Source organism: Acyrthosiphon pisum, chromosome A2, assembly GCF_005508785.2.
Source record: "Acyrthosiphon pisum isolate AL4f chromosome A2, pea_aphid_22Mar2018_4r6ur, whole genome shotgun sequence".
Lineage (NCBI taxonomy): Eukaryota > Metazoa > Arthropoda > Insecta > Hemiptera > Aphididae > Acyrthosiphon > Acyrthosiphon pisum.
Window position 1 is genome coordinate 117143545 of NC_042495.1, and position 23761 is coordinate 117167305.

General features: G+C 34.4%; 1 protein-coding gene across 8 annotated transcripts in view; it reads right to left on the reverse strand.

The window, feature by feature from the left end:
• Nucleotides 1–23761, reverse strand: part of LOC100572393 (RNA-binding protein Musashi homolog Rbp6) — a 399006-nt gene that overhangs the window by 59710 nt on the left and 315535 nt on the right. For all 8 annotated transcript variants that reach the window (XM_029489719.1, XM_029489716.1, XM_029489717.1 and 5 more), the window contains one exon: nt 18920–18968. In XM_029489719.1, the coding sequence (XP_029345579.1) occupies nt 18920–18968 (49 nt within the window). The remainder of the gene's footprint in view (nt 1–18919; nt 18969–23761) is intronic.

The window sequence follows — 23761 nt, forward strand, 5'->3', positions numbered from 1 at the left end:
AAATTAAGGATATGAATGAAAACAAACCGTTTTTCCGTGCTGTACATTTACTATATTATTTAAGTTTATCGTGTAAGATATTTTACTGAAAAGGCTGCACAGAATGTCAAGAGTTCGGGAAAACATATCTAATTGAATTCTTGAGAAGTTTTAGAACAAATCAGTTACAACTGCAACGTCAATATAGAAAACGATTGTTTAACACATGTTATTTCCAAACAACAATTAACCAATTAAGGCATAGTCACTAAAAAATAACGTACCTACCTACATTATGCGTATATTATGTATAACACATACAACTGTGACGACGACACTACGACGGCAGCAATAACAATAACAACAACAAAAACAACAGCAGAAACGCAAAATGACAACAATTTATTGATCGCCAAAAAAAATACAAACGTAAAATAACACGTTGAACGCTTCGCCGACGATCTTATATATAACCCATTGGCAGTAGGGTTGTATAAGGGTACTAAAACACTTTCTCGAAATCGACTGAAATCCATCCAAAAGCATTTCTTCCAATCGTTCCCTATACTTTAGTTTACGTTTATTTTTAGTCTAAGTACGTTTGCTTTTTTTTCTTATTCGGGTAAAACGATCTGCGTTTTTCGTATTTATCGTTACGATTTCATTTAGTGACTCTCAATAATGTTATAGGTACCTACGAGACCTACGGAAGCTAAAGCGAACCGGACGATAGATATCGCGAACCTACGCCCCCGTCTCGTTCACTATAACCATCCATCCATAGGGTCGAGTAATAATTATCATCCCCTTTATCAAGCTGTCACAGTGTACCAAAATAAGTGCCCCACCCGCCACCCATCACTCCAATCCTTTCGCGTATCCACTTACCGATAGTTTTCTAGCACATGCGCCTCTAATACTGTAAGTGGGAGTTTTTCAAACAGTTGGCACGCATTATTATTATAAATAGATTTGTAAAAAAGGTAAGTAGGCTCATATAACATAATATAGTAAGGATAATGGACATTGAGTCAGTGTTTACATAAATGTGCATTTATCAAAGTATTCGTGCGATATTTTGTTTGAATATACAATGTTCTTTACATAATATTATACTAATTATATTTGAATAGCCTTAAATTGTTAACTATAGTCGTATAAAGTTTCCGTTAAATATACCCCAACATTATACAAACAGTAGGAATAAATAAAAACATTATAAACAATGAGATAGATAATGTGCAATTGATGGCTCGAATTTTATAAATTATATTATAGATAATAATATATTGTATTATACATTATAAACAATGAGATAGATAATGTGCAATTGATGGCTCGAATTTTATAAATTATATTATAGATAATAATATATTGTATTATACATTTAAACAGTACAAACAAATGCTTTAATTTCAATGTAATATCGTTAAATACATTTATGTAAATAATTTCTTGATATAAAACAATTAATAAAATAAAAATAGAAATAAACCAATAGTTAGGTACATAAGGTAAATTAGTAGTTTTTGAATTTAAATAAATTTTATTTCTTTTGTTTTGGATTCCTACCGGTTTACTGTAATACCGCATACAAAATCTAATAAAATAAGTGAATAATATTATTGCATTCATATTGGATATAACAATTGAATAATGTCTTAGTAATAAACATTTTAATTTTCCATAATAATAGAGAAATGTTAAGAAAAAAACAATATTACGTGGTAAATTATACTACCTAGCTAGATTGTATTCATTCTTTTACTTTTGTAATAATAATTAGTTTTAACTTTTAAGTAAATATTATGGACAAATACATAAAACTAAAAAATAGAGAATTACGAGAATCCTCGTGGTACCTTTTGCAACCCTATCAAATATCTTTCGTTCACCAATTACCACTAATTGATATTATATAGTATAATTAATTTCCCAGGTTACCAATTATAATTAATAATATTATGAATTCACTGTGTATTATATTTACTTGGATAATTAGCAGTGAGGGAAATCACCTTAAACCATTAAATTATTATAACGACTATACGCGTCTTATTGAATTTCAAGATAAACGTTCTTGTGGATTTTACAATCAGTGAATTATGTATAGTTCAATTTTGATAAAACATATTAATACATTATATTAACTTTATAGTTTTTCTTAAAAATAAATAAATTTATACTGTTATAATAACTTACTATCATAATATTGTACAATTTATGTATTTAAGAAAATTGGAAATTTGATGGAAATTGGAAAAGAGTCAAATAATAATATTAATATGAAAGGAATGAACGAATATGACGATTTCCTCATTAACTATTTATATTTAACTGGACGAGTCTTATTCGGGGTATAACTTTCCCTGTATATAGGTCAAATAAACGTTTAAATTTTCAGCAGCACTCCCACTTACCACCATTTTATTATAGATGATATAATCGCAGGCCTTGAGTTTTGAGCCAACTGTTTATAAATCATGACTACATCAACACGATAAGGTATTTTTCTTTTATATATATTATATTTAATTTGGAAATTTAGTAGGTACACGTGAACAACTTTCGATGACTGTTAATTAGGAATTTGGTTTTAAAATAAACCTTTATAATAATTCCATTATTATTATTGAAAATATTTTCACTGATATAACCTATCTCCATATTATGGTTGTATTTAGTATATATTCACTGAACGATTAAATAAAAATTGATTATTAAGTAAGTAGTAGTAACATAATGAACTGAAATTTTTGTGGTTCAATTCATAATATTATATATTATTATATTGAAACTATTCAATCGTTTTACGCGAAAAGTAATATCTACTGGAAAAAACTAATTAAATACGTATGAATGAATCGCATTGACAACAAAAAGAAAACAAATATTTTTTTTTTATTTAATAAGATTACGTTTTACGGTAGACTCCGAATTGCAATTATATCATGAAATGTCATTGAGATATTGCAAAAAGTCTGTATTGTCTGCAAATGACGTTAAATTGACATAATTCAATTTATTTTTTGGAATGAAATGATACTTGCAGCTGTCGTCATTCGAACCTCACTATATGCCTTTGTCCCTCTCTCTCACTTTCTCTCTTTCCCTGCACAAATATATCCGTAAATATATATAGATAGATAGATGGATAGATATCTTTTTGGTTAGAAGGGTGCATTTTGTATTTCGCTTCCACGAAGCAGTATCTTTTCTCCTGAATATATACAACGTTCCCGAGAAGTTTTGACAACTAAAAGTGTGTCCGGTACGTACGATAGATAACATTTAATGAAATACCGAAAATACAATGAAATACTTTTGACGTCATTTTTTCTCATTACGCTTTCCTGACAAAAAATACTGTATCCGTAAGCAAATCTACGCGACATATACATCATTTTTTGGCAGTGTACACAACGTACGTATACATGACGTCCGCTAGGGCTTAACGCGGAACCGTTGTCAAAAAAAAAAAATTTTTTTTAAAAAACGATCGTTTTGCCAACGGAAACAAGTGCACACAAAACCCGTATATTTTAAACGCTGAGGTCACAGTAAAAACTTCACGTCCGATCCAGAGACGTGCTCCCTACCGGGAAATTCGTTTGAAAAGTTTTACGAAACAACTATGACGATTTGGAGAAGTAAGCAGCACCGCAACGATGCGACGTGCCGGAGGCCGATGGCTTTGCTAATATACAGCGTCACTGTACTGCTGCAGCAAGAAATATCGTATTATTCCATGTTATCGGTCTGTTTTTACGGATCCAGACGCACATGGCGCGTAATAATTATTAAATATCGAAAGGAAGAAAACGTTATTAAATATACAATCGGTGAAAGTAATATCTGACGGCGATATCCGGCGAAATCCATATAATACGCGTATAAAGGTATAGGTATATCCACGCACCGCGGGTGAAAAACGATTACCGATTTTTCAACCGGGATTAAAATAAGTAATGGTTTCGGCAGCGGGGCAACGCCCACATTACGACTCGGGCGAAATTGAGTTTAAGCATGCACACGAAATAATATTGACCCCCCCCCCACACCCCCATCAAACCACAGACGACGCCGCTTCTGCTAACTGAGTTCTCAGCAAAGAAACGGCCGCTCCCGAGCTTATTGACGTTTTCAACACACACATTATTTATACACCCTTAAAAACCACCGTACATAACAATATATCGGTTTGCGTTTTCTCGCCCTCCACCACGACGCCGGGTCCGAATGTGGCATTCTTGGTGACTGTACACACGACTGTCCCATTCCTCTTCTCCCCATCTCTCTCACACACCGTATGCATAGTGTATTAAACTAAACAATACACACATTCTCAACCCTTAGGATAGTTAGATTTTTTTCCTATCCATCAGTGGTACAGCAGTTGGTGACGTTCGAAAACGGCACGATGCACGCAAATGTATTATGTTCGTACAACACACGACGATCATAACGATTCAATAAAAATAGCTTTCGTTTGCCCTCAATCGCTGTTATAGGTATTTTAATATATTAATTCAATATTATATAATATTATTTTATAATTATAATATGGACGGGGATGGCGTTTAACCTCCTTGCAGCTACGCATCCGACGGGCTCGTTTTAAATTAGACGGTCGTTACACGAGTTTTTATCAACAAGAAACGTTTCGGTACGGCAACGATTCTTTTAAATTATTCACGTGCACGGCTACCGTAACAGGATATTTAAACAGGCTTCGGCTTTTATAAATAATTTAAAATGTTATGTACTGCGAACTAAGGTATCCTGCAGGGTACACGTCGTAACCAACGCGTATATACGCAAAGTTTATTATGTACATATTATGGCTGCAGGTATGACTTTGGCGGCGAACACGATATTCGCATATACCATATATGTACCTTGGTATATCATTGCAGCGTGTCGGAAATAATAAACATTTATAAACGGCGAGCGGCGAGCGAACACACATTAAACGATGGAACGCGGTTTGACGATATTTCATTGCAGTAATTATTATGCGTTAATAACAATAACTATACCACGACCGCGGTGAGTTACTTACACTACCTAGGTAGTTAAACTCCACCGGTATACCGCACGTTTCCGTTTAATCGAACCGACCGGTCGTTTGGACGGTCTCGTCCGTGTAAATATATTATACATAGGTATATTGTATATAGTCTTATCGTTCGTATAATAGCAGTGCGTTCTCCTTGTTATTGCACCCAACGACGTCTTAGCGCGCAAATATTTGGCCGCACGTTTATCTCGACCAATCATCCTCTGCGGGACGTATATATACGAGAAACCGACCGCGGTAATCGCCGTTTAATGCGTAATATTATAATATATTATTACACCACGACGTGTACATAAACCTACATTGACTGCTGTAGTGGAGGTTGTGCTTTACAGTTATAGTGACCGCCGACCGGTCCAGTTCGGTTCAAACAGACGCAGGTCGACAAATAATTATAAATTCGACAGCGTACTATTGTTATAATAATTACTATGCGTCTATTATATACCACAGGATTGTTAAAAGCCGATTAAACCGAAAAGATTTCGGTATTATATTACAGCAGCCGGTGGTAGCGTCGCTCGCCGTTAAATGTTTAATAATAATAGCAATAATATATGATGTAATGACATTCCGATTTATTGTTATCAGATATTTTAAAGGAAAAGCGTGGCGGGGCACATGAGCGGCTTAAAAAAATGAGAGAAAAACCTTTACCTCGCGTTTATATACAGCAAACGCGGAAATGAGATTTTCCGGTAATTTCGCCGTTCATATTACGCGGTTGGCAATTTTCCACGAATTTGATGGCACAACGGGCCGAGCCCCTCGCGCGTCTTGTCCCGTTGCCAAATGTAATCCGCCGGCAAGAGCAGCGGTGGGGCGGCTGCAGCTGCCTCTCTCGTTCCATCTCTGTCCTCTCCCACGGGCCGTAAATCGTTTTGGCCCGATGTCTCTGTGATCTTTGTCTCCACTCGCACGGGAAAACCCGACTGTGGCTCATACAACCCACGACCCACACCACCGAGCACATCTTATTCTCCGACCACGCCCATCCCCGTGCTGTAGCCTCCCCCCACATGCCCCGATGAGATGAGTCCGCCCGCTCGTCCAACAGCGCCCCATTTCTTATAATGTTATGTAATATAACCTCCCTATATCTGTATCACGCGTATATAATAATATAATATTATATTATACATAGATGCACAATTTCATTTCCGACACTACATACGCTTTATACTCACACACCCCCGCCCGGAAAAAATATAAACGGTATGATATTATGTTGAATTCGTTGTATTTATTATTATTTTTTTTTTTTCTTTAATATATTTCCGCGCGAGAGTATCATCTCAACTGACGACGGTTCTATACGCATTTGAGTACAAATGTACGCGATACAAACGACCGTGCAGTGCACCGATACGCTCCGCTCGTTGCGACTCGAGCACGACATAATATTAAGATATTTGATTATTATACGCATAATAGTATAATATTATAAACACGCCATACTATTATGTGATTGCCGGTTAGTCTCTGCGCTATTAAAATAATAACATCCCGGGCGTGAAATTCGCTGTATCGACGAGCCCCGAAGATATTCGGTCCGTCCTATACATTTGTCTATAAATACATAGGTACATAGTGTCGACGATGACGTCAAACCGTCAATAGCGGTGGATGTAAATCGAACTCGGGGAAAGTCGGGGCGGGCTAGTGGTGGTGGTGGTGGTGCCCGCGATGTGTATAAGTACACACAACAATACAGTGAAATGGATTACGCGTATAAACATCTGTCAATTTCTCCCATTGGCCAAATGGTTTTTCCGTGTACCTATCGTTCGGCTGTTACTTTCGAATATACCATGTATATATTATATCACACGGAGGACGAGGACCACTCTGCGCAAACACGGCGGCTGTGCCGCCCGGGCGCGTGTCTTTAGTACGTAATGCGTGTTATTGCCGAGCTGCAGTATAGGCGAAATTTCGTGTAATACTCTTGTAGTAGCAGGTACGAGGGGTGTGGGGGTGTTTGTGTGCCAAAATAATTATTACCAAAATCGTATTTTATGTATAATATTATGTATAGCCGTGTAAGAATATGTATATAAGCGAATAAAAAAAGCACGCATATGATAGCGCGTAATTGTGCGCGTGTATCTCGCAGGTATTAACTATGTGAAAGAGATAATAATAAAATGGGCACCCATATAAAATATGGTTCTAGTCGCCGTCATCCGCGTGAAATCGTTCATCGGACGTCATGGTCGAGACTGTCCCCGGTATGGTAATAATTGGTATTCGCCAGGAATGATCGATGACATCGTCATCATGGTCAAATATAGGCAGGTACGCGAGATATGTGAACATTGGAAGACGTTTCCCAATAGTGACCCAACCGGATTAAGTGAATAATAACTATGTCTGCATAATATTATTGTACGATGGACGGAGAAAAAATGATTGTGACCTGTATAGTGTATAATATATAATATTATGAGCTATAGCCTATAGGCTATAGTCAGTCTCGTGTGAGAAAATATAATAATTATTATTATTATAGTAAATTACATGTATGTAATATTACAGTCGGGTGTGCGCGCGTATTGTACACGTACAGCGAGGTCGTGATTTATGTACGGTCCCCAGCTGTTATATATATATATAATATATGTATACACAATATTTATACCTACGCGGCACACACGCGAGTGGAGGTACCCCCGTTGAAGGTATATATCTACCGTTTTCCCTAACGGCCACAAATCCATTTGACCAGAAAAGCGGTGTGCGCGGCAGTAGTTATAAGGGACGATGGTTTTCGGTGTCCGAACGAGCGACGAGTGGGTGGACCGTAAAGGGGTAGGGGCCTAGCAGCTGCTAAGCCGTTGCGCCGAAAACGCACAAAACACACGAGCGCGTAAAAAATAACCAGAATACACAAGAGCTCGCGCCCGGGCGATTCTAAATAATGGCTTTAGGTTTGTTTCTTTTATTATTATTACTATCACTATTATTATTATTATTTCGTTTCGCCGCTCCCGCACATTTGTTTTGTTATGTGTCCGACCCGTTATATTTTCTTTCTCCCCCTATGTTGCCCATCGCCCATGTGTCCGAGACAAAAGTATTGCGCGTAATATCGAGAAACGACGATTTCGCAATACTTTTTTCGTTTTTATTTCGGTCGTCTCGTAAGCGTTTCCGTCGCGTGCGGAAGGTCGAAGGACGACGATATTATTGAATATTGTACCGCGTGGCCGAAAGAAAACGAAAATTAAACTGGGCCCACAGTGTGCGATGAGGAGGTGGAGAGGGTGTATGGAAAATAGAAAAACAACCATACATAATATGAGGACGACACATCGGAAAATAGAAAAAAAATGTAATATAAACGGATTTAAGAGCACACGTCACCGCGGCCGACGGAGAGGAATCTATGTGTGTGTGTGTGTGTGTCATGTTGTAACGATCTCGCGTTGTGTCAACACTCAACAACCTCTAATGGACTAATGCATGTGTGTTTGTGAGTGTGTGTGTGTGCTTGCATACGAATACGCTTTTCGTCATATCTGTGAAAACAAGAAGCGTGTGTGATAATGGAGAACGCGTGTTCCAAAACAGAGTAGTTTCGGTCTTCTATGTGTGTGTGTGAACGCGCTTCTGTATACAGTGCGTACGTTCTGTCACAACTGCCGACGGATTTCGACACGTAGACACACACACACACACACACACACACACACACAGTAAAGCGCTAGCACACACATATACATTTTGCCGCCACAGCCGTTGATGGGTTTCCATTGTGTTTAATTGTTATTAACGCACACGCGCAGGCAGACGGTTATCTCTAAAAAACAGACGGCTAAAAAAGGCGATTCTACCTATACTATTCACGACAGCGAGACGACAACGACGACTCGTATGGCGGGTCGCGCACGAGTATTTGAATAGCGGCGGCACACTCTCTATATATAATATGCACGCACGCGCGACGTAATTAGCTAAATATTTCCACAAACTCTTTGCTCGGATATTATTATAATAGTGTGTAATAATATTATGCGCGCGCGTTGTTCAAACAATGCAAATACGACGTACACATTAATTAAATTCGTCCGCACCGTTGGACTTAGGACACGGAGAAAAAAAAAACAAATAAAAACAAACTTCACCGAGTCTTGTCTGGAATAAATAAGTAGAATGAATTAAAGTGTATATATATATACATATATAAAAAAAATAAGACTAAGTACCTACCGCCGGAATGGTGAACTTTATTTCTGGTGTAGTGGGATGAAGTAAAAAAAAGAAAAAAGAAAAAGAAATTAAGTAATAATGGCCAAAAAGTATATAAATTAAAGAGCCGAAAATGAAATTATCGCAGCTGGGGGTTTCTCTGGGCAAGGGTGTGTGTAGATAGCTGCTATTTATTTGCCACCACCGCTCTAACCTAATTAAAACAATTTCTTGGCGGTGATTTTCTTTTTCTCTCTTTCGCTATATTATTATTATCTCCCTTTGCGGGACTTAACGTGTTATATCAAACTGGCCGTTCGCCCGAACTTTTTCCCGAACGTCACGTGATTATTGGCGATAAGGACTATTTACAACATGATTTATAATATTATAGAACGTACAATAATGTAATACCCACTGGTCTTCCGTGAAACGAAACAAATGTATTAGTTTCAAAACAATATAATCATATTAATTAATATTGGTTGATCTCTGTGCGAAATTTCATTTAAATATGGGTAGGTACGCTTAATAATTATTATGTCCGCGACCAATCGAAATATTCCATCAAATACTATTATAATAGTATAATAATATATTAATCAACATAATATTAATGCGCTTGTTTTGGAAACTATATAATAATATGACATGTTCATTGGTAATATACGTACGCGTGGTTATACGGTGGTATGCATTATTATCAAATACGAGTGTCCCGCGCTATTGTTATATTGATTTATCGAAAATTACCACATTTCATAATACTTGTCTGCTCTGAACACGAACCACGTCTATTATATTGTTGTATTAAATATTCAAGTGGAATGATATGGTTGGAAATATATTATATTATTAAGTCGATCGCGATGACGAATCGTGAATTTATCCTAAAGTATTTGCGGAATTTTGAGATCTCAACGACCAACAACCATACAATTTGGTGTATTTGAGCTTAATCACCTTCCATCGTATTTCATCGGTATCGCATCACATTAAACATTCATCGTAATAAGTAAAAACGCATGATAACAGTTATTATATCGAAATCGTCAATTTTATCGAATGGAGGACGCCCTCAATGTACGCGTTCGTTGTATAATCGTTATAATCGTTGAATAAAAGCGAACTTTTTTGTTGTTGTTGATAATATCCGATTGAAAATGTCTCTAGCAATGATACAACGACTCATCACGTGTTCACGGAAATTAGGTTTATTCAGTACTTCGATAATATATTTCGCCCACGCCAACGGCAAATATAATATTAATATGTCATCGTGTTCGGTATTCGCTCGCTGTACTTTTACATCACGCCGATTTCGGCGAAAACGGGTACAAAAACAATCTTTTTGAAGTACGAAATAGTAACAACAATATTACAATACAACATTATATTAAAAGCTCGGCGGGGCGCACCGGACAATAATATTTTAGGTATTATGTATTTATTATGCATCTCGTACGACTTATAATAATAATAATTGTATACGGTCATCGACCTACAGCGCCCCGCGCGACACGACCGACCGGAGGCGCCCACAGCGGTTTCGACTGTGTTGTCGTGTTGACATTGGACAAAAGCGCAAAGGAATATTATAATACGCTGTATACTCTTGTCGTTTCGTTCGCCCACGTGAAATTATCCGGCAACTATTTTGTTGTTTGACTTTCTCCTTGTTGTTGCCTCCGCGATTTTGAGGTTATTAGCAGCAGCAGCAGAGACTTTTCCTCTCCTCCCCCGCGTGGCTGGGGGACCGAGGTTTGTGAGCGATGGGGTCGGTAAACCGATGGTAGACTAGAGACATTAATAAGTAGCAGCGGGTGTGCCCTTGTGTGTGACGTACGCCTCGGCAGACTATAGGCAATATTTATGTGCCCACCGCACGGTATTAATTGTGTACATATATATACATAGGAGGTATAAGTATAGTCGCAATATAGCCGAATTCTTTTCCATCTCCACATCCACCTCCACGATACCCATCGCCCCGCCACCCATAATTGCCCCACTCCAACATTACGTTTCATTAAATTTCATTAACGACCTTACAGAACGCGTATATATATTCTCATATAAGATTTCGCACGACTTATTACCCCGCCGACCAAACGTGGACAGTGTATACAATACATCATGTATATATATATATATATTAAACTCAATACATACGCGTATAACAGAACAGTCAACAATGCGAAATCCCGTATACTGCAGATATATAGAGAAAAACAATTAATTCCACGCCATCGCCAATAGGACCCCTCCACGCCGCCATAACTATATAATAATCACGCGCGTCGTAAAATTTCATACATGTCGTTGTTATTATTATTATTATTATTGTTGTTGTTCTGGTTTTCGTAAACTACCTATATTTAGTATATACGTATAGAGCTAACCACAGTAATAATATGTGAAATGACAATAATAATGACTCTTTCGAAAAACAAATAAATTGCCAAAAATTAAACCTACGGTATATATATATAGGTTAAGCACGCCTCTATAGGTACGCGATGGTCGTTATACGCTTATATAATATATTATATGTACCAGCACATACTTGTAAGTCGCGATAATAATAAGCGTCACGCGATCCATAACCGACATGACTTTTGAACTTGGAAAATACAATGCCTATATAGTTTGTTGTTTTCCTTAACTACTTTGAAAACTGATCAAATAGTTTTATTAATTACACTACTTGTGATTTTTGTTCAAACAAAATATTTTGAGAGGTATAAAATCAGTGAAATTTTTCTACAAAAAAATGGAACATTTAAAATTCCGTATATAATAATATACTCGTGACAAAATTTATCTGATGATGAAATATTTAACACTCGAAATGCGTAGCACAATATGTAATATAATATATATATATAAAAAAAATATATTATAATATTATAAATTAACACTATTTAGATGCTATACAATCATACTACAATGAACGATTTGAGTCTGCATCGCAATGCGGCGAGATAAAGTGGCAAATTTAATAAAAAGTTGCTCAATATAGAAAAAAATGTTTTCCGATTATTTCCCACAATCTGTTACGAAAACAAAAATATCGAATAAATACGATGATAAAAATAAGTACCTATGAAGGAATTCAAATAATCAATTTATTTTGTGCAAAAAAGATAACATTCACGACAACTATATCCTGTTTTATTGTTATTTTATTTTTAAACACTAAAAAGAAAATGGCTTATTAACAATTCATAAGGTTTAAACCTTTTGAAACCGTAAAGTCTCGGTGATTATTTATTATTTACATTTCAAGTGGTAAATTATGTTGAAGTCTTATATTTATACACTGTAACTAAAGTTTTAACGTATAAAGAACATTATAAATATTAAGTATTAACAAATAAAAGAAGGTACAGAAGTTTGTATCATTAGAAACGAATGAACACCTTGATTTATTTAAACAATTTTCCAAATTTAAACAAAAATGTCTATTAAATTGATTATTAACTGTAAAATTATATAAATAATTATAAATAATATAATATAGTTGATAATAATAAAAAACTTTAGTAAAATAATTCGAATTATTCGTGTATATTTTATATTTAAATTATTATAAAGTTGAGATTGTATCGTAATTATTGCATTTTCGAGTAACTAACGAGGCAAGGCAGACTCCATTAAGTGTGGATAATTAACTTTGGTGTAAACGAATCAATTAAAATGTTTGTTCACACTAACAAAATTGCATGATTAAATCATACTAAACACGTCTTTATAAAATTATACATAATGTATAAAATATTGCACGAAGGCATTCGATAATCGACGTACACTTTCTCGGAAAAGCTAACGAACTATATAAAAAAAACCTTTTCAAGCGTATAATTCATCCTAACTACTATATTCAAATTTTATAGGGCATAAAATAATATACATATTGTTATAATACAATTTATACTGGAATTCTGTTTCTCTGTATACCAAAAGACGAATAGTTAGCCTAACCTAACCAAGAATAATTTTCTGATTATATTCATCGAAATTGGTAAAACGTGATTTTTTTATGCGTGAGACTGATTGTTTGCAGTGCTCGATTTACTTAAAAAAAAAAACAAACAAACAAATAAATTGCTCGATGGCAGCAAAGATTGGAGGGCACGATCACTTTTTTTTTCATTCACCGATATCCAAAAAAACTGAAACACTCAACGTACGCGGTGGATAAGAAAGTCGGTATAACAGCGGCAGCGGTTTACATGTTAGGTGCATCGGCAAGTGTGCCGGTAAGGGAGGGGCGACCGATGGAGATATTAATCACGGAAACAACACTGGTCGCCCGTCGAAATATCTGTCGAGTATACATCGAGGATCGAGGATTGATTAATGGGCTCGGAATACGAAAATCTTTTGCGTTTTGTATGCCTGGCCCAGACGTAGCCTGTCAAATTATCGTCGAGGGCTTCCTTTTTGCAGTTGAAACGACGCTTTGTGTATAAGACAATCGTTTTCAATCGTTGCCCTTTCGTCTGCTCCGATAGTCCGATGTACATTTATCTTATTTTTTCGTCTCCACACCGGCCAATTCAAGCATCGCCCCCCCCCCCCCCCACCTACCACCTCACCGTATCAATACCCCACCCCACCCACCGCCACTTTTAAAACCCGCCCGTCGTACCTTTAACAGAATGAATTACGGATATTTCACTCGGATATATAAAAAGGACAAGAATAGAGGAAATAAGGAGAAGAAAAAAACATAAATCTCTGATAGATAATTGATCTGCGGGGTTGGGAAGGGTTTTACGGTGCGCTTGCCATGTAATATAAAATACGGACTGAACGAGCTCGAGGTCTTGTTGAACAAATTTATGTTGAAAGGGCCACTCCATTTTAATCTACTATAAATCCACCCCTCTCACACGTGCACGGTGCAAATACACGCGTAGGTACAATAGTATGTGCAGCAAATTGATATTGTCACTGCCACAAGTCAACTGTAAGTAATCGTAATTGTTCGTTCGACGATACTAATTAACAAATTTAATTAGTATGAATAAATTATGTCAATTCAATCAATAATTAATATATTATGATGATACAATTATAGTTAATACTCAATGATCTGAAATTATGTTTTCACAGACGATACCTACTTGTTTTGTTATAATCAAATACAAATCACTTTGAATTTATATTATATATCACTGAATAATAAATAAAAACACGAAAACGTTAAAACTATGCACTGTAAAATAGCCTATAAAGAACAAATCGAAAACTGTTAAACAAACAGACAATTTATTCAAAATGTTAAACTGTATTAACTAACTACGACTGCATTTTATTACAGAGCTCCATTATTCTATGTTGTACAAGTTCAGTCCACAACGCAAAAATTATTTAAAAATTAGGTATTCAATTTTTTATTATAATATGTTCCACGTTTTTAAAATACATTAATGTAAATACTTTGATATAAAATAACGTAGTACAAACACTGATATGCGGGAAAAACTATCTGACTAATATAGGTAAGATATTATAATATATAACCTGGATATGCTTGAAATTATTTTTTGAGTAGGTACATTTAGGTTTTTATAAATATTGAAATTAGTTATGAAAGTTATGGAACCCTTGCGTATCGCATGGGAATAAATCACAGTAATAACTGCCTAAAAAAATTAGGATTATAAATCGGACTAAAATATCATGGGACAACATTTCAGCCGTCTGTATATAGTAGCTAAAATACGACGTAAAATATTGTTTACTGCTGCAACTCCCGGGCGACAAGCGGTCAATACACACTATCACTGTACAACTACACAAAACTATTGAAACTATTGCGTTGGCGAGTCGCAAAACAAAAAACAAAGCGATAGAACCTGCATGGTCACACATATTGCATAATACCAATTTCTAGAATTTCCTAATGTCATCCGTTGTTTTTAATAAGATGATATATCCAACAAAAGTACATATTACATATTATATTATTATGTTACATAAAATATATTAGTATCATATACCTACCTACGTATTAATATATCGTGTAACTAATCGTGTGTTAAATCGCGTTAGGTTCGTTAATAAACGTACCCAATAAAATAGGTAGTTTCCCTGTATTTTGTGTTATTATATTACGCGTGGAGTACCTAACTAATTCTTTTATCGTAGCAATATCATAAAAAATACAAGGAATTTGAAAAAAATCTAATACTGAAAACAAGTAGAGAAAATTTAAAATTTAATGTCCCTAAACGCCCGGGATTCGGGAAACAAAACAGAAGTTACAACCCATTTTTCCACCGTTTTCCCACTGTTCCACCGATGCGCTTTTCCGGCGTCGGTGGCGGGAAACGAGTAGGTGTTTCCCGTAAAAAGAAATTCAGCACAACCCTCCAGCACTGCTGTGGGGTATACGCACTCTGTGTATAGCTAACGTGTATATACGCACACACACACCGTATCGATTCCTATGGTTTTTACCAAAAGCGACCGATGCTTTAGGGGTGTGCACACCACCTTCTCACTATCACCCGCCACGACTGTTTCTCTTTCTACCACAGTACAGTTTATGGTTCGGAAAAAGTGAAGGAGAACGGTGGTTAAGGCGGCAGCGGTGGAAGCGAAACGTAGACCCCGGCCCCGTTGACAGCGGAAGACTAATGACCGGCCCGGGCCGTATCGCCCTCGCCGACGTTTTGCCATCGCGCGGATTGTCCCTCTAGCCACGCTATATATTATATTGTTTATATACGTATACAGTGTCTTTTATATTAAAAAAATAAAAATGCATTTATATTATATTATTATTATTATTACTACTTATTATATCCGTTGCGTGCATTATGTTTATTGTTATTTTTCGTGTGACTATTATATTATTTCGCTCAAAACTTTTTTGGTCATCCCACGTAGCAATTTTTTATATTAATTTAATTTCGTTCCATAAACACATTTCAGTCGGTTATGAAAAAAATATTATTATCATAATAGTCATCATCCAAAAGGAAAAACGACCAGACCGTCATAGTAATATAAACGTCGTATACAGATATTATCATAATAGATACCCATTTAAAACTTGGATGTTTTAATAATAATAATAATAATAATAATAATAATAATAATAATAATAATAATAATAATAACCATAATGATTTACGATAAACGAAAAAAAAACCATAAAGAAAACATGTCACGGTCGTGTTATTCGACATAAAAACGTCGTTTCGTGCCAGAATAATTAAAAGCCTCCTATAGTAAGTGTGTATTCGAACTAATACGACGGTACGAGATTAAGGAGGGAACGAGCTAATTTTCCAGAGTGAAGCACCGAGATGGTTTAATCCCGAAAACAGGGCCGAAATTAAACCTTAAATCTAGCCAAATCTCGGTGAGTTTCTTAAGTATTTCCCCTCCCACCCAACACTATCACACTCACTCACTCACTCATTCGCCGTTTCTCTCCTTTTTTTTTTTAAATCCTTCCTGCGTTTTCACTTACACAAATCTTCGTTTTCGTATTTACGATTCGCAGACGAAAACGAATAGTGGAAATGGAAAAGTACTCATTCCAATTAAATGCGAAGCGCACGGCAACTGCCAACGAAATCCATTCACACACGCAGCATAGGTACAATCACTTATATACTTATCAGCGTGCTTTTCCCCAACTCAGGTATACAATATACATAACTTGAAAAAAAATCGAAACCATTTAAATTCATATATTAATAATATATCGTACACATAAATATTTTTTTGCGTTTTGAAATTCACCTTTATTTTTTTGTAATATATATAAATATAAACATAAAAAAATAAGAAGAAAATAAAAAATATTGACTGGAAAAAATATAGATACACAAGTGTTGAGAATTAAATTGGCTCAGGATGAGAAGATAATAACCAACCCACCCTAAGAATTATACGGCCTCGAGAATATTGCTTTTTCCTTAAAAAGGCCATTAACTCCGATCGAGTTCCTTTTCTTTCAATCAGTAATTTATCGCCGACACACCCGGGCCACTACGTTTTCATCCCAAGAGCCCGCGCCAAAATGTATAATCAACATAATTTATAGAGAATCACAAAAAGGAAGAGAAGAAATACTCATAATATTCCATTCTTTCGCAGAAAATAACGTTTAAGGAACGTAAAAATTGATACACGAACAAATAAAAGGTAGTAAAAAAGTTCTCATAATTTTCACAAAGGGAAATTGTGTTTAAAAAATCAGATCAAATCAAAAGATTTTAGCCAATATTGAATAAATTGAATTCGTTTTAAACAACTTATTGTCGGCTGAGCTTAAAGTTTATAAGAGAAGGGTGATTTCCAATAAGTCAAAACTTTAAATCAAATGGTAAAGGAAAATGAACAAATACTTTTAAGAAAACAACATTGAAGTTTAAATTGACATTTTTTTCACATATTGAGAGTTGACTAAGTTAGTTTATAGAAACACTCGATATAATATTTACAAGCTTTTCAAACGGGGAATAAAGAAAACTTAAAAGCACACATACGTTTCATATTATTGCATATTATATTATATTATCATATTGCATTTTATATTATTGCATATTATACAAAATACGTTTCCGGTCGCCCAACACCGATAGTTTCAATTTCAAACCTAATCAATTTCTAAATAATATGGCTTTTCGTAACACATCATTATAAATCAACAACGAAACAAATTAAATATCACTTCGTTAAAAGTATCTAACCTAAGCGTTAAACGATGCGTTTGGGTACGTAGAATTAGGTAATAGAATTAGTCCATTACGTAGAATTTCGAATGTTTCAAAGTGCAGCTAAATTAACTATTTTTATTTTTTACTCTTAAGTTCACTTGTACAGCACGTCATCGGTTCGTGAAAAATAGCCGGTGGACATATTTATAAAATTAGATGCTATTTGACATGCAGCGTTCTAACTCGGCCTTCATCAAGCAGTAGACGCCCACCCCGTGAGTGTGAAAAATCTAACGTCATACACAGGGATTTTCTTCTATACTTCTACCTTTTTCCCCTACTAGGTCTTTTATATAAAGCGATGAGCATCGCGCGCAAAGACGGGAGCCCCGTCATAATTCTTATAGGTGCTAGCGCCGCCCTACGAGACGCTTCGTATAACATCCCTTAATAGGCATCCTTACGGCAGCTCCCCAAGTATGCTCATTATTCAACCCCAGTCTTCAAAACGGAAAATGTCACACGCGCGAGTGTACGTGGTATGTGTGTGTGTGTGTGTGTGTGTGTGTGTTTCTGTCTGTAGGTGTATATTCGTTTTTTCTTTCCTCACCCCGCTCCAGCACTATCACACGCGATGATTCAACCACCTCCCCTTACCCCACAGTGGCAAATATTATATTTTTTCTCTCTCACCGTATTTCTGCTCTTGTTGGCCAATAATCGGACGTGGTTGTGTAAATCTGACGATAAATCAAACGCACAACAAATTTGTCGGTAGACGTTTTTCCTACCCATTTATTTTATTTTTTTTTTGTCCAAAACCTTTGCGGTGATAAAAAAAAAATCATTTCTTGGATTCCTTTCTCAAAAAACAAAATATATATATATATATGATCGCTTAACGGATAGCAATTTCTCTTGTCCCTACCTACCTACCTACATACGATATAATAATAGGAGCTGGAAAATAAACCAAACTTACCTCTGTGTCGATTTGTTTGTTTGTCGAACATTAACATAGCGTCTTCAATCTGAAACACAAACATGGATAATATTATAAATGTCTTGATGCAATCTTTTGCAAAACACTTGTATAACGATATCGGAAGTATTAGCATTTACAAAATTCGATAGGTTCATTACAATATATTATTTGCGTTTCAGAGCGATTCCAAGCACGCAACTATAGCTGTTAAATAATATAATACGATAATTCACAGTGGCGTAGACTGAGTAATAAAGAACATGGTTTTTTTTTTTGCCGTATTTCTCAACCCTATACTTATATATGATTATTAGTGCATTAATATTTATGAATTATGTAATATTTTATGCCATAATGCTTCGTACAGGTGTTCCATTTCGCAACACATTATCATCAGGTCGATTGAATTATTTTTTTAAGTTGGCGAGTTTGCTCGTGTGTTTCTGTGACTACCTGATAACGATATTGACTAAAGTAGTAGCCATTTACTATGTTGTGTGTCATACATGAAATAAACGGAAATAAACAAATCGACTACGGACTTTATTTAATATTTATCTACGAAACACAGTATACATTCAGCAGATATATATTCACGGTTCACGTTGTAAAACCCAGCGTTCTGTAAAGTATAAAATATCCTTCGATTGAATTAATGTTAAAAATGATACAACTATATCAATTTATTGTCAATAGCTATTATAAAATATTATAAACGATTGATTTCCTTCTGCAATTTAATATCCATACCTTTTCCGTTTTGATTTCGGATTTATATATTTCAACAAAGACGCAATGTTAGCACGTTTTAGATTGTATTCTGTATTAAATGTATACTATAGTAGGTATATATTAATGCAAAAAAAGTTTAGTTGTAGATGGCCAGAAACCGATTCGTGCACTACTTGGCATTAAACTCGATAATATGAAGATAATATATCGCTCACTAGAGAGCCGCTCACAGTAATTGGTTAATGGATGAGATCCTAAATAAGCGGTAGACAAATAAGGTTACAAAAGTGCCCCAACTAATAAATCACAACAGCGCCGCCACCAAGTTTATTAATGAACAGGGCGAGGAGAAATGAGAAAATAAAATACAACATTTTACAAAGTTCGATGACATAAAATCATCCACATGATAATAATATAATATTATATCACGTTACGTTTTATTTTACTCGGCGAATTACCAACCATCCGCAACAGCTTTTACAGCACTTTTATACAGCAAGGAGCGCTCTGGCAGTTCCGACTGGCAGCGGTTGTCAAGCTGTATCTATTTTCAAGAATGGGATGCAAAAAAACAACGCTTAAAAGTTTGAGGAGGAGGCGAGAATTAAATGCCAAATAGCGCGGAGATACCATAAACATCTATATAATATATTATTATATTATATAAGAACTTTTGGCCTCCACTAAAAGGTTAAGTGAAACGAGTCAAAAACTTCCGAAAAGCCTCGTGTTCGGGAGTGGTGAAGAGATAGTGGGGGAAAAAAATACATCTAACGTCGTCGCTGTAATCAAAAAGAAGAAAAAATAATAATATATATACAAGAGGAAAAATGCATACAGCTCTCTGGCCTTCCGAGTGAATTCGAGTGTGCGGCATAGAATCTGTGGTGGACTATGGCGCCAAAAGTCTCTGCTGACCCGACTTTTCGGATGAAGGGGAGAAAAAAATATAAAACTTTATAATAAATGTTTGTTTTGGTAAACTTTGAATGTGTGACTACATTCATTCAACCGTTCGATTTTCGGCTCCGTCCCGCCGTCAGTACACGAGTTTTGCTTCGTTGGCCGACCGACGACGTTTAAACTACTGACACATTATTTGTACGACGGCCAATTTTTTATTCAATATAATGTATTATTATGCTATACACTTGATTCTCAAACGTAAACAGATACATCCCAAATATTTCTCGGAACACCAGAAAATGTAAATTTATTATAATATTATACACTAAATATAATTGATTATATGAAATTGATATTATATATTATAACTATATTAATGAAACATCAATATTCGTAATTGACGAATCAATATGTGTATGCAATACAAACAGTTTTGAAATTATCGAAATATTTTTTTATCTCAACAGAGAGGTAACCAGAGTGCTACACTATGTGATTATTATTCATAAAATCCAATTGGTAGAGGTGCTTTTGATAACAAGTTATTTATTACAAAGAAATTATTTTCATTTAAAGTACGGTCCTCGTTTAATGCCGAGGGGTATTCATTTTTTATTTTCATAATTCACACTAATACGCTTACGGACGATAGGTACTAGAGAAAAGTTGTTTAACTTTTAAAATTTATTGGTTTAATTTTCTTAAGAGGATGTAAATCGTGACTTCCAGCGCGATTTAGGAACTTTAAAAATAATATATACATAGAGAGAGAGAGACTGTATAACTTTGCATTTCGTTGGAAGTTGAAATCTAAATTATTTAAGAAATAACATATACAATACAAAAGTCACTTCGAATACCATAACTTTACTTGGACGCGTTATTCAATTGTTTCATGGTAACTTAATATATCTAATTAAGGGATAATGCAAGAAACTAATTACAATCAATTACGTACTGATGAACAATACCAATATTAGAACCTACCATTAACCTATGAAGAAAAAATGTTCATAAAATGTATCAAAAAGTAAAGTTGTATATATTTTAAAATTTAAGCACCTTGCAATAAACGTGCACAAGCATCATGAATAGAATATTTTAAATATAATATATTAATTGTTTTTAACTAAATCAATTTTTATATAGGTATTGTTGTATGTAAAATAAAATATTAATTTATAAATTTTTGCGGATATAATATTTAAACAGTTTTACATGTAATCAAGAATGGGTAGAAAATTTCTCTAAGAATTAAATTGTAAATTAAAACATATGATTGCGAAAGTGAAGTAGGTGTTTGAATAATTATAAAAATAAAAATGTAATTATTCATTTTTATTATGGTTCAATGGGAGTTTACTAGTTTAGTATACATAATTACAGCCTCACTTTATTTCAACGTGTATATATAGGTATACCGGCATTTGTGAAATTTAATCCTCATCAAGAAAAAAGTATTTTATATGGTGAAAAGAACCGGAATAGTTATCACGATATTGATAGCTCTGATCATTCTGCTCCACTGTGTAATTAAACTTGTTCATATTCTCTCCGATTGATACGTATTCGCCTGTTGACTTCGTTAGTCAAACATATTTGTCTGATGATAATAATTATAATATGAATAATTGAATACTATAAAATATGATAAAATATTAATATAAAATAGCAACAAAAAAATAAAAGTAGTATTTCACAAAATCCTACATTTAGGGAACCGCAAGGTCAGAGTCGAATACAGCGTATCTACATACTTTTAACTTGTGTGTGTGTAATAACTTATGTCTTATAGTATCAATTTATCTACAGAAACAAAAATATACGTAGAAACCATAAACGCAAAAATATAATTTTCGTAAGAGGATTCCAATCGTTAACGTTTATTTATCAGTTTAGAAACAATAATGTGTTGAATTTAAAATAATATCGAACTTGGCAATAAATCTTATGTTTTATCAAATAACATTTGAACTAAAAATGATGTCTGTAATATATTATACTGCAAGCGTTAAAATAATATAATTATTGAAAAACTATAATTCACACACTAAACAAACTTCACATACGTATTTTACTACATATACCTATATAGTACCTACATTGCCAAAGAGATAATTTTCGTATGACTTAACAAATATCAGTAAGTTTGAAATAAATATTTAATTATAAAATGATGCGTGAGTAATTGATACAATATGATATTAAATTTTACTTTAAGGATAAAAAATATAGTGCATTGTTTCAATTATAACTGCTGTTTTTTTAGTTATTGGAAATATATTATTCAAAAGACAAAAATAACTAATTTATAGTAAGTAGGTATATTTTAGTTTATACTTTATTCACTATGAAAGTTGTGTTTTAATTTATACATTTCCATAAATCAACACACAATATGATAGATACAACGGTTAAAAAACTAATAGGAAAAAAACTATTCTATAAAAATTATTAAATGTTATTTAAATTGATTATTAATTATTATTTCTATTAAATTGATGTTCAGTCAAATAATTTTAGACATAAATACATCTTTCACATCTTTACGATTTGATTAAACTCGCCTTGTATTACTTAACTAAATTCCATAAATCGCGCGTGTATAATTGTATATTGTATAATGCACTTTCAAAATTAAATTTCCTTTAACTCTTATACAAAGAAAATACATTTTACAATTCTCAAATACATTTTTGTGAACAGAAACATAAAGTGAAAATTATATTTTCCTGACTTAACATAACTATTTGAGAGGGTCAACCATTTCACCTAAGTTCAGTAAATCCACATTCAACTCAGGGTATTCAATGATAAATTCGGTATCCTACTCCTATAGTAACCTCCGGTAGCAAATATACCGCCCCTCCGAGAATAGCGTGTAAATTTATTAAAAGTAGGTAGGTAGTGATTACTTTCAATTGAAAACACACAGATTATATTTAGTTATATAATATAATTGAACATTTTAGAGATTCTCCAAGGACACCAGAATAAACTTCACAAAATTTTTATGAAACTAGAAATTATCTCTTCCGTTCTGTGAACACATTTTTCGTCCCTCTTATATTCACTAAACAATGATTATATTTTTTCCTCTCCTCTTGTTTTTTTTCAACATTATTTTTCTACCGGAAAACAAAGGAAATCCGGTCTCCAAAGTTCCTGACGCCAGTTATTCGCCGTGCCCCGAAAACG